Consider the following 13,454-nt stretch of genomic DNA (forward strand, 5'->3'; position numbering starts at 1 on the left):
CACTGAATCTACACTAATAGGACTTTACAGACACACACTCACCAAGTGTCCTCTGGGGAGACTTAATACAATATTGGAACATTGCCTTGAGCATTTGAACACATTCGGTCACAAGTTAGTTATGGATCACTCCAATTCATTCCATAGATAGAGGATGGACCCGTCACTTCAGTTTCACTGCTGTACAGCCCAATGCTGGGGGACTTATAACCCTGTAGCTGACCTTTGGCACTGGGCATGGTGACCTCAGGCTCATGAGCAGCAGCATTCCATTCTGTTGACAGGGGTTTTCTATAAAGATCAAACAAGCTGCATGTACACAGTTAAACCTCTGCACTTTGTATTAAATACAGTGATTGCAAAGGGTTCAGCTGAAATATATAAACACCAGCAAATATAAGTTGGCAGTGTGTGTGTGTGTTTTTGCTGGGAGTCTGACCTCTGATTCTCTCCAAAAGTATCCATGGCCCATGCCTCAACCTCACACTGGGAATATAACACAAGTCTGTGTGTGTGTGTGAGAGAGAGAGAGAGAGAGAGAGAGAGAGAGAGAGAGCGAGCGAGAGAGTTGGAGAGAGTGTTGAAAGATATGACTCTATCACAACAGACACTGTTATGCAATACAATTCAACACACACACACACACGCACACACTGTCCCAGCTGAAGTCCTAGACTCTACATGTGACTGAAAGGTTAAAACTGCCAAATGACATGAAGTTCTCAGAAACCTGAGCACACACTTGCCCTTGTGGTTTATTCAGTTATTTGTCCACATCGACCAGTTTTATATTTCATTTAATGAGGTGCCCAAACGTCTGTCACGTTGCATGGTGTGTGTGCTGAATGGTGTTACAGACATAGTAACATTAACAGGGTAAAGAAACAACGCCCTCCAGTAGATCTGTAATAAACACTACATATTACACACAGGTATTAGCTTCACTCACATCATCAATCTATTCACTTTACTGATAACTGAAGGATGAGTCTTGTAGATTACTAGAGCCAATGTTTCCTTATTCAATCAGGCCTCACAACACGGCTCTGGATCATCGCTTTGAAGTATGACATATCCAGTGTTGCACATATAACATGCAGAATATTATGTGTCATCATTTTGTCGTAAGGACCATTGAGCTTAGAAGAATCAATCAGAACAGAGAGTATTATTTTTTAGAACAATTATAATTTCTACAGTTTAAACATCCTTTAATTTGCCAGAAAGATAAGAGCCAAAACAAAAAAGAAAATGTCCCTTCTTCCCTGCTGTCACTATATTTTTTTTATCCACCAGAATTCTCTCCTGACCTCACACTTCTGCTCCCACACCTCCTCTCATGTTCATCACCCTGTCATTTCACTCCTTACTATGCTCCCCATTTCTTGGGGCACAGAGATGATTATGAACTCTGACCACACTAGTAATATGGCTCTGACTGACCTCTACTGGACGCATGGTCAAATGACAAATGGTGCACATGCAGCTTGTATATTCATTCATTCATAATCTGTAACCGCTTTTCCAATTCAGGGTTGCGGTGAGTCCAGAGCCCACCCGGAATCATTGGGCGCAAGGCAGGTGCACTCCCTGTAGGAGACGCCAGTCCGTCACAGGGCACACACAGTCACTCACACCTACGGACACTTTTGAGTCGCCAATCCACCTACCAACGTGTGTTTTTTTGGACTGTAGGAGGAAACCAGAGCACCCGGAGGAAACCCACACAGACACAGGGAGAACACACTAAACTCCTCACAGACAGTCACCCGGAGCGAGAATCGAACCCACAACCTCCAGGTCCCTGGAGCTGCGTGACTGCGACACTACCTGCTGCGCCACTGTTCCATAGGAATTAAGAGTCAAAAGTCTACAACACAAATATAACAATTATATATTCCATCCAAAACAACCAATTAACCTGTGAGTGTTGTCTGAGTTTTCATGTGTTATTCTGACAGTGGCAAAAACCTTAAAGAGCAAGTTTTTTTTGGAAAACATAAGCTATTTCCTTACAATACCTTGCACGTACCACTCCCCAGTGCATGTGTGTTTAGACTAAAATTGCATCCTGAGGGCCATTTTCAAGCAACGCCTGAGACATCAGACAATGTACTTGTAAGAATTTTATATAATATCCTTTAATCCAGTCCCCACAGCAGTGAACAATTCTGATATGAATGGAGCATTCTCTCGTTTTTGAAATCTCCATTTAATTGTTTTCAGACCAAAATAGGCTTTGAATTGTTAACATATATGGACGGTGTCCCAGACAGAGATTAATTCTAGTCATGTAATACTTGTCACGCTTCCCAGTCCTGCCTGGTCCAATGAGCCTCAAGAATACATATCCCAGCATCCTCCAGCAGGTCTCAGTCACTCGATAGCCAATCACAGTCAAGTTCACAGATTTACATGACCAGAGGTTTAATTGTGAATACTTGGGTCTTCTTTGCTAAGTATTGCTCCTGTATTCTCAGTGTGTACTAAGCATCTTACTAGTATTAAACTTTTTTTGCTTTTGACCCTGCTTTGTTTTCGCGTTTTTGTCTCTCATTTTTGCCATTGTCTGTATTCGTTGCCTCATTTTTTTTAAAGGCTAAGCACCACTTAATGGACCTCCGTAAATATTTCACATTATTTTAGTTACTGACATATATAAGTATGAATTAAAATGAAAATAGCAGCTTAATTTGCTTTAAAACTGACAATTTTATTAAATTGACGGAAAAACACGAGCTCGCTACGGAAATCCTTGAACGCAACCGTGACGTCACTGGTGGACAACAGCTGAACCACGCCGCGGTAAAACACCGTTATGACTGACTGTTATGACAGTATCTAGCTAAATAACCAACATTATTCATGACAATAGCCTAGCAATAAGCTACACTCAAATGTAGAGGTACCGTTATTCTTGTAAATGTGATCGAAGTCGAACTCGAATTCACCCGACACTATAAACCTCCGTAATGCAGCTACGTAGCCGAGTATAATCTGAGACACCGAGTTTAGCGAGTCAAGCTAACGTTAACTAACACCAACTAAAACAGGCGAAGTGAGTGTCCTTACCCTGTTTACCTCCATGTTACAGAGGCTCTTGAACACCTTTCGTTGGTGTCCTTACATGCCCATATTGTTGGAAAAGCGCCAGTGAAATGAGCTACAGATAACGGAGTGAGCGGATGGTCCTTTCCAAAGTGCCCGTTTAAAGTTGACAAATTTAGTCCATTTTCTGGATATTTTGGGATCTTTGGGCCATTTGTGCACAGATGTCCCACTGTACATTGAATGATTGCAGCCAAAAACAACACAGCTTTTCATCATTTTGCATTAAATTAAGTGCAGCTTCTAGAGTTGTTGTCCACCATCTACGTCACAGGCAAGACGCCTATTAGAGTTTCCGAACACCGTTGGTCTTTTAAACCTTATTCCTTGAATTAGTAAGAAATAACATGTTTTCTGACTATCAATAAACACAAGTTAGGAACTCAAATTCCACTGTATTTATTTGTTTGACACATTCATATAGCTGGTGCTTAGCCTTTAAGGGTTTTTTCCCTTCTGTTCTCTGCAGTTTTTCTGACCGCCATTAGTTTTCTTCTCTTGTTAAAAATCGGATTTTATCCGCTTGTATACTTTGATATTACCTTTGTTTCTTTTATTTATTATTATTATATCCCCAATGGAAAACTAATTCAAAATCCTGTACAGTCAAGGATGGAAGAGAATTTAGATATTATGCTGAAGTAAAACTCTCACCCCTGCAGATTTGTAACCTGGAATGAACCCGTTTTAAACTGTTGATGTAACATTGTTGCCACCTGCAGGTTGAGTGGCAGGATTAAAGACACGGCTAATGTTGTGTTCATTCCTTCACTATTGAGTAATTTCTTACATTAAAGGTCCAGTATGTTAAATACAGTTCTATTCGTGTTTGAAGGCACTGCGGTGGTGTAACATGGCTGAAATGAAAATAATATAAAGACACAGAGCTCTTTAAATTACACATTACCCCAGTGGGAAAGATATAATCCCAAGATGGCAGATGATCTGCATTTAGAGCAGATAATTAACACTACACTACACAACTATACTAGTCTTATTTTGTATTCTTTTCTACTTGAGGTATTTTTTTCATACTTACTCAAATGTGTGCCTCAGTCCCACAAGTGTAAAAACTATTGTATAAACACGGTCATCATTAAAAATAATAAACCAAAAGAATACTAAAGATGTCCGTATGACTTATTAGGTTTGTGTCAGTCCTGTGTCATTTTTGTTACGTTGCCTTCTCTCTGCTTCATAATACTCTGAGGAAAAAGACAGAGAATAAAGAAACTTTAAGTATTCATATAATACAAAGTCAGTCTTGGTACTACACACATTTATAAATACTACGTTAAATTTCAGTACAAATAACAAATTGTTATGTCATAAGTCGGTGTGAGTGTGTATTACCTGTAGCAGGGGGATGTCAGCCCCAACTGTTGTTGCTGCGCTGGGTGGTGGTGTGGGTGGTACAGCACTCCTGTAATGACAGTGAGTTTGAGTATTTGGAGATTGAGGAGTGATACATTCGGTGCAATTATTACACTCTGTGGGCGACAGGGTGTGTCGCTGTCACAAAACTCCAAGGACCTGGGGTTGTGAGTTTGAGTCCTGTTGCAGGTGACTGACTGTGAGGAGTTTGGTGTGTTCTCCCTATGTTGACATGGGTGTCCTCCAGGTGCTCTGATTTCCTCCCATGGTCCAAAAACACCCGTTGGTATGTGGATTGGCAACTCAAAAGTGTCCATAGGTGTGAGTGAATATGTGAGTGTGTTTTGCCCCCCTCCAGGGTGTGACTGGCACCCCTTCAGGGTGTATTCCCACCTTGCGCTCAGTGATTCCGGGAAGGCTCTGGACCCACTGCGACTCTGAACTGGATGTGTGGTTACAGACATTGAATGAATGAATTACTTTTAGTTACCAATAAACATAAAACTAATATCAAATTAGGTTTAATAGCCAAACATTCTTTATCACAGTATGGCTTTGTGAAACAAACCTTTAAAAAAATAAGAAGTCACTAAAGTTATATGAATCTCCAGGGACCGGGTGACTGTCTGTGAGGAGTTAAGCATGTTTTCCCTGTGTCGGTGTGGTTCTCAGGTTTCCTCCCACTGTCCAAATACATGTTTGTAGGTGAATTAGCAACACAAAGGTGTCCGTAGGTGTGAGTGTGTGAGTTAGTTGACAGTTAAAGGGAGAGCTTTAAGACCTCATGAAAATGTTTGACTTTGTGAATGCTGAAAGAAAACATGGCCAAAACAAGAGTTGCCAGTTGAAAAAAAAATTTCAAGAATGAACTCCAACAATGATATGTTGGTTATACGCATAACACATGTTCTTTCTTACGATTTATATTAAACTGAGTGGAATTTTGTGTATATTTGAGCTGCAAAATTAATTAAAATCCTTATTAACCTGTATAAGGTTTAGTTATATTGTGGCTATGTCCTCTCACCTGTCTCTGTATTGTGTGTTGACGGTGTGTTGAGAGTCAGTGTGAGGCTGGAAGCCAGGGATGGTCTGGATCTGAGGGATTTGTGGTTCTGCTAAAGGGGGCATCCACACAGGGTGAGATGAGGCAGGGGTATAGGGGTGGTAGTAGTGATGATAGACATCTGAGTCTGGCTCAGCTGCTAAAGGTGGACCTGCAGAGTGCTACAAAAAAAAAAAAAAAGACTTTGAATAACAGAGCGGCACTATTCTAAGAGTGTTACTTTATTCTGATGTGTATTTGTTTTCTTTACCTCCAGTGTGTGTGTGTAGCCGAAAGTGCTGAGAGCATTCATGGTCATGTTGTTCATAATCACCTGGTGCATCTGAGCATTCTGCATCATCATTAGTTCCACCAGGTCTACACACAAACACATATGCGTAAGTCTACATATAGGGGCAGTCGTAAAGTCGTAAATCTTTGTTAATGCTTGTAGTAACCACCTGCATCCACAAGATAGTGCTTTTTGTTCATATTTCTTTTGGTTGCAGGGAAGGAGGATGTGGTGATAAAGCCGCAGTCATAACTGTGGTCAAGTGGTTACTCATAGCCTCACTGTCATTACCAAAGACTGATTTATTAATGAACTACATAGCTGTGATGTGTTTGTGTGGTATCCTCCTGGTGCTCCAGTTTCCTGCATTTAGTTACAACACAATAAGGCAACAGTGGAAGCAAGTAAACACAGAGCACTGTTTTTTCACACTAGGCTTATTCAGGCTCTGATGTTTTAAATTTGTGTAACCTAGCAGCCCTCTGTAAAACAATCTACTATGAACAACTTGCCCTATAGCAATGGCTCTCAGTTCAAGTCCACAATTACCTTCAGTTTGAACCTTTTGTTGCCCCATCAGGCACATAATCAGGTCTCTTTTACACTAAAAATGGGTTTTTAAAGAATGATATACCCAGTGGGCATTAAGCCATTTGCCATGTTTCTTCGGTTTGTGTATCTGTTTTTGTTTTAGCGTAGTTTAGAAAACTGCTTTTTCACTACATAAAAACATATGTTTGGTTATTTTACATATTCATGTCATTCACTGCGGCACGGTGGCACAGCAGGTAGTGTCACAGTCACACAGCTCTGGGTGACTGTCTGTGAGGAGTTGGTGTGTTATCCCAGTGTCAGTGTGGGTTTCCTCCGGGTGCTCCAGTTTCCTCCCACGGTCCAAAGACACATGTTTGTAGGTGGATTGGCGACTCAAAAGTTTCCGTAGGTGTGAGTGAATGTGTGAGTGTTTCCCTGTGAAGGACTGGCGCCCCCTCCAGGGTGTATTCCCGCCTTGCGCCCAATGATTCCAGGTAGGCTCTGGACCCACCACGACCCTGAACTGGGTAAGGGCTTACAGATAATGAATGAATGTCATTCACTTCCTATCAGTGTAGATTGTTTTTTGGCCAGACTGCACATTAAATTGAGCATGTGTTTAACTGTTGACATCTTGGACACAAAATGCTGTTTTTGAACTGCAAAAGGTGACATCATTTTATTCGCCTTCTCCTCGATTTTGGTAAAAAAAAAAAAATAAAAAAATAAAAAAAAAACTCTCTGAACTGTCAAAGTTGGTTCTGGCGTGATGACAACAAAGCTGACAGATCTACTTTGCTCAGAACTTTTTGACAATTGGCAGAAAGATAAGTCTGTCCTCTGCTTTTTCATGAATGGTGTTATCATCTACAAAAGCAGCTCAAACTGTGTTATAGACAATTTTATGGAGCTCCAATAAAATTTCAGCTCCTGAACTCGGTGAAACACTTCTGTCTACTTTCAATTTTCTGAAATGAAGTGTTGTCTGATCAAGGAAGCCAGCGACATGTCACTGCGGAATCATGATCACAAAGCAGGAACATATTCTGTACTGGGTGCAAGTATATCACATGGATACACACAATCATCCAGTCACACACACACACTCAAACCTGTGGGCAGTTTCATACAGCCACCTACCAACGTGTTTTTCCATGATGTTTTTCCATGTTGTGAATATGGAGTACTTATTATATGTCCAATTACTTATGTCTATACCTTTAAGTTAGTAAAAGAAAATCTACTCTGGTGCTGAACCCTGTTCCTTCTAATGCTTGTGATGTAGGGGGCAGAGTTTAGCAGATTTTCATCACAGTGTGAGTCATAGTTGAGTCGCTGTTTTTAGGGAGGTGGTTTGAGGAAATCATAAGACATAAAGCTCAACAGAATTAGACCTCAAAGCTGCCAGGTCTGACAAGACACTGATGATACTTCCGCAAAACCCAAACAACTGTTGCAGTATCACACATGAAGTAATTAAGATAATTGCCTGTTCAAAGGGGATGTTTGTATCATAGAAAAATAGTGCACAAGAATAAAGTGGATAAACAGAGCACCTAGATTTCTGCAGTGATATGTGTCATCCTAACCCTGCCTGGACTTGTCAGGTGTGTGTGAGTTAAGAGAAGGGCTCAGACTCTGGGGGCGTAGGACACATCGCTTACACAAGTCCGAGTGGGTTATGCCATCACTGAAGTAATGCAGGGCTGTGTCACAATGATCAAAGGGACTTTACAATAATCTGATTGTTTAAGTTGGAGAGGTTTGTAAAGTGTTACAAAGTGATTCAAGTGAATCAGCAAAGATCTTTTAATCTCCCCAAGCTCAACTAGCCTCACTTAACTGTACTGGTATTTACAGGCAATGTTTAATGGGCAGGGGAACCTTTGGGCAATTTCTGTAATGCAGTGCTCTGTAACAATATAATAAAATTTTCTCTTCTGTTCGATAAAACAGGGGACATAATGCACAACCTAATTACACCCCCCCCCCCTTTTCCCTTTGTGAATATCCAAAAGTAGAATATGTGGCAATGGCATGCTCTTCTTAAACCTTGCATAAACACATGAAATATTAATGTAGTCTTGTTAGTTTTCTTTGTGTTTCTTTTTGTCCTGCTCTCCCTTCACTCTCCCTTTAATTAAAAAACTGTCTAACTATTCTTTAGGTATTATTATGCCACTGTTTATAAACTGGGAATAATATAAAAATGCTTTGAAATAACTGCTTGGTAGGTGGGCAGCATGTGAGTTAATACTTGACTTTGTGTGTGTGTGTGTGTGACAGTGAGAGAAAGAGAGAGAGAGACAGACGTGTCGTACCCTCTCTGATGTGTCCTGGGCGTACAGAGTTCACAGGTAAAGTCATTGCGGCAGGAAGCTGTTGGAAAAGTGTCACCGGCTGAGGATTCTGTGGAAGGCGACATGATGCAGAAATTGCTTCAATGTATGGATCTCTATTAGGGTCAAAAGTTTTGTTCATTTAAACCAGTTTAATTTAAAGCACAATTTAAGGTGGAACGGAACATCAGACTAAGAACCTGGGGAATAAGGAACTTATTCAGATTCATTACCAGCTCGCTGCAGCTTGTCCTGATGAAGCGGACGCCATCACCAGCAAAGTGCTGGGAAACTAAAGTGTGACTGTGGAACTACACACTCTGACAAAGTTTGTAGCTCTTTCACTGTGATTGGAGTCAAATCTAAAAGTGCTCACTATAAAGGACTTTTCACTAAAGTCAATGTTTTACACAGAATATTGTGTATAACATTAATATTCATGATATGATATGTTGACATATTTCTCATAGTCAACAGTGAGGAAGGTCCTCCGCCTTCATTGCTATGCTGTCAGTAATTATACCACAGCCCTCTCCACTGATGTCCCGCCTCCCACGTTAGATCAGGTACAAAACTCTGCAACTGAAAAACAAGGATCTGAATGTGATAAAAAAAAAAGGATAAAATCTGCAACTGAAAAAAAAATAAGACTTCAAATATCAAAATATACAGGAAAATGAAAATAAATTATCTATTTAAAAATAAATACTTGAATCAAAATTCAATTTAAACTGAAAAAAACTACACTTATTTTAATTTTGAATATATTGTTTTATTTTCAATGTTCAATCTCAAGATTTGAACATTTATTTTCTGATATATTTTTTTAAATGAACAATACTTTTGACCCTAATATAGCTCCATACAATGCAGTATGCAAAGTAAAGCTGTTGAAATCAGCAGCACAAACAAAACATCGTCTACACTCATAACCACAACCACAGTGTACAATAATAGTTTTGTGTACTGTTTTATTTATTCGGTTGTGACCAATGCACTCATTTAAATCAGTACATTTAGCACTTTTTAAGGGCAGTACGCCAATATGTATTTGCTGAACTCACGGGTTGTTGAACAATTTGGATGTTTGACGAATCCTCCGACTGAAAGTGTAGTTGGGTGGGCTCTGTCCACGCCATTTTCTGACATGGATTGTTTTTTTCCACCTGTTTTCCGACAAATCCCACCTGTTGCTGTTGGACTGTGAGACGCGTCTTTGGTTCAGTTCCTGAACCTATAACCAGGTTTTGTACACACGATTTGTATCTCAGTGTTTGAAGATTATATCTGGGAAGGGCGTTGCCCTGGTCCGTTGCCACGGTGCGCTGAGGCAAACATGAGGTAGACATTTTGAGGTCGCGTACCACACGCTTCTACTACACTGAGATACACACAGGGAAGGTTTATGTGCTTTTTAACACACTTTTTAGTACGTTTTGTCCGCGCTGTGGGACACAGAATCTATATGCTCGTATAAATTAACAGTCATTTTGAGGAATACAGTTGACAATAGTACAAGCGGAGTGTAAACACTGTGTATAAAATGTCCAAACGTAAAGCGTGTGTAAACGTGTCCGCATGAAAGCGCTACGCTGGCATTTAATGAGCCTCGTTAATTAGCTGCTTTATGTGATAAATAACTAATTGTGTTGCCAGAATTCGTGACAATAAAACAAATCCTGTGAAAGCGCTGCGAGTGGGCGACAGTGGCTACAACTGGCTACGGTTTATTTATCTAGTTGCTTGTCCGCCTTGGCAGTGCCAAAAAACGGCATTACGCCCAGCACGCGGGAGGCCGCGCGGAGCAACGGAAATAAAGTTTGAGACTCAGAAAGTACATTTACGAGTTCATCTCGGAGGGCGCGCGCATACTGAGACGCACACTACGCCCTCGCTTCACGCGTGTACGTGTACGTGTGTGTGTGTGAGAGAATGAGTTTTTGCCTGCTAACATCTGCGGTTGCACGCGCTCTCTCTTGCTGTCCCCCTCCTCCCCCCGCCCCCGCGTGCTGTCCGCGTGCTGTCTTCGCACCGAGCCGCCCGCGCGAGCGCCAACACTTCAAACGTAGTAATTAATCAAGGCGCGCGCCATAATCTGAAAGGATCATGGCTATTTTTAAAAGCCCCCAGTCAGTGTGTGTGTGTGTGTGTGTGTGTGTGTGTGTGTGTGTGAGAGAGAGAGAGAGAGAGTTGGCAAAAAGAAGAGCGAGAGGAGGAGAGACGGAGAGAGAGAAGGTGAGAGAAGAGTATGGGGGGAGGAGAGGGAGAGAGAGAGAATGAATAGATGCAGGAGGGAGAAAGAGAAGACAGCGATGGTAAAAACAGAGAAAGGGGAAAGAGAAAATGAGAGAAGTGAGAAGGAGAGAGACAGGTGAGAGAAGACAGAGGTAGGACAGTAAAATTACAGACATTGAAGTAAGTAAAGTCGATGAGAGGACCATTTTGAAGAGACGGAGAGACGTAGGAGAAAGAATGGAAACAAATGTGACAGAGGAAGAATAAAGGGAGGAAAGAGATGGAGACAGGACAGAAATATAAAAAGAGGTGGAAGCAGAGACAGATGTCGTGGCAGTTTAAAGAAATAAGAAGAAAGGACGTGAAAGGAAAAAATGAGACAGAGAAGATGAGAAAAACAGATAAGAACCAGAATGAAGCGGAGAGATGGACAAAGGTAGAACAGAAGGGAGAGGAGAGATAAAGAAAGATGGAATGAGAGAGGAGATGAGACAGTGTTCTCTGTGAGACTGAGATCAGACACAGATCAGTTACTGAACTGTACACAGAGGGCACATGGGTCTTTAAACCTATAAAGCTGCATGCCTGTGTATATGCCTCTGTGATTACAGCATAACCATTTGTACTCTCTCTCTCTTTCTCTCTTTCTCACTCTCTCTCTCTCTCTCAGCTCACCAATGTAAATGCACTCATATTTCATTACTCTGTAATTATGACCTCATAAATATTTTATTACACTTAAAATCACATCTCTCACTGTCTCTCTCTCTCTCTCTCTCTCTCTCTCTCTCTCTCTCACACACACACACACACACAAATATGCATACACAGCTAATGGATCCCTGATTGAGAGTAGGTCAATGCATTAATAACTTATTAATACTTAATAAATTGAAACAGTGAGTCAACGTTTGATGTAATTCCTTGGAGATAAATGAGACGGGGCGGTACGGTGGTGCAGCAGGTAATGTCACTGTCACATAGCTGCAGGGACCTGGAGGTTGTGGGTTCAAGTCCCGCTCTGGGTGATTTGTGTGAATGTTTCATAATGAATGGACCAATAGAAATGCTCCAAACGTTTTTGCTTTGACTTCCACTGCTTTTTTCTTCTGCTGAATATTGATTTTTCCATCTGCTGTTAAATGACTATTTTGGATATACATGTTGTTCCTCAGACAGCGACATTATTTAAGACGTAAACTCATTCCTCTGTGCTCAATGTGATTGTTTTGCTCTTTTTAACTGCATTTTTCCTCCCATAAAACCCCGGGTTTCAGCAATACAGCTTTCCCCTGGGATTTGCTTTTCCTGATCTAACAAGCCAGCATTGTATGTTTCCTGATCTGTATCTGTGATCCAACACAGCAGGTTCCAAACAGAGAAGCATTTAGCAAAGCCAGCACTGCCAGGGGGCATGAGGTGGGGGTTCTCAAACACTCCATGTCCTCACTTCCATTGAAGCCCTGCTGGATGCCGCCGAATGTGTTCTGTGCTTTGATTTATTTTAAATCATTATTTTATCCGAATTAATGTCAGTATTTTACTCTAATATTTTTTACTACCTCGAGTAAGTATGTGGTGGGGGATGCACATCTGTCACTGTACATTGCTATAGACACTTGTCACTGTTTTATTTTTATTTTTGACAGTTGTTTACACTGTGTCCAAACTCCATGATCCATAGACCGTTAAAATGACTCGGAATCAGTTGGAATGAACCATTTCTGCATTAACATCCCTCAAAAACATTTTCTTCTGCTGTAAATTACCATTTGAAGATAGAAGGCTTTAATTCAGCAGTAACGTTATGCTTCTGTTTTGTGTGTTTTTTATTACGTGTGCTGAATCATACAGAGAGGCCCAAGACAAATTTCCACCACTGTGGACAATGAAATTAGTCAACTGTAATCTAATCTACGCAGGCCACAGCTTTTATCATTTGTCAAAAGCCTGAAGTTGTAGTCAATTAACATAAGCAGCAGAGATGAGCTTCCTGAAACTTTGTTAATAAAACACAATGTTTATACATTTAGAAGAGACCAGATGTTAAATGAGTAAAACATTGTGGTTCAGAAAGACCTTCCCAACTCTGCAGGGAACCTTAGCTCAACACCATTTTCAATTATCTCTTATGTTCTTTTTTTCTTTCTGCATTTTCTGTCAGTATTCTCGTATTATTGGTGTTTGAAACCAATGTTATTCTCTATTTTGTCGGTTCATTTTTAGTCTTTATATGTCTCTAGCCATTTTCTTTTTCATTTTCTAAATCTATTCTTATTTTTATCTTTCCATGGATATCCCTGATGTCCTTTTTTCCATTTGCCAGTTCGACAACTCCTCTACATCCTGTTTTTTAATTTAAATATTTTTTTGGTTTTGTTTTTGTGCCGTCTTGTGAAGATATAGCAGGTAGTGTCACAGTCACACAGCTCCGGGTGACTGTCTGTGAGGAGTTGGTGTGTTCTTCCTGTGTCTGCGTGGGTTTCTTCCGGGTGGCTGTCTGTGAGGAGTCGGTGTGTTCTCCCTG

The 13,454-nt window shown here is 40.8% G+C and overlaps 1 protein-coding gene across 1 annotated transcript; it reads right to left on the reverse strand.

Moving 5' to 3' along the window:
• Positions 1 to 3,867: 3,867 nt before the first annotated feature.
• Positions 3,868 to 10,337, reverse strand: LOC136665456 (proline-rich protein 29-like). The gene is made up of 6 exons (XM_066643095.1): positions 9,757 to 10,337; positions 8,675 to 8,762; positions 5,799 to 5,905; positions 5,510 to 5,709; positions 4,462 to 4,531; positions 3,868 to 4,313 (listed from the first exon to the last, which is right to left on the reverse strand). Exons 1-6 carry the CDS (start codon positions 10,039 to 10,041, stop codon positions 4,263 to 4,265), a joined length of 801 nt encoding a protein of 266 aa, XP_066499192.1. The 5' UTR covers positions 10,042 to 10,337; the 3' UTR covers positions 3,868 to 4,262.
• Positions 10,338 to 13,454: the final 3,117 nt, after the last annotated feature.

Source organism: Hoplias malabaricus, chromosome 13 (genome assembly GCF_029633855.1).
Source record: "Hoplias malabaricus isolate fHopMal1 chromosome 13, fHopMal1.hap1, whole genome shotgun sequence".
Taxonomy (NCBI): Eukaryota; Metazoa; Chordata; class Actinopteri; order Characiformes; family Erythrinidae; genus Hoplias; species Hoplias malabaricus.

Excerpts from the sequence above, each read along its gene's own strand:
- LOC136665456 (XM_066643095.1), bottom strand. The coding sequence starts at position 10,041 with ATGTCTACCTCATGTTTGCCTCAGCGCACCGTGGCAACGGACCAGGGC. Across the intron at positions 8,763-9,756 it reads TCCAAATTGTTCAACAACCC|AATCCTCAGCCGGTGACACT; the intron begins GTGAGTTCAGCA and ends CGCCTTCCACAG. Across the intron at positions 5,906-8,674 it reads CCCAGGACACATCAGAGAGG|ACCTGGTGGAACTAATGATG; the intron begins GTACGACACGTC and ends GTTTGTGTGTAG.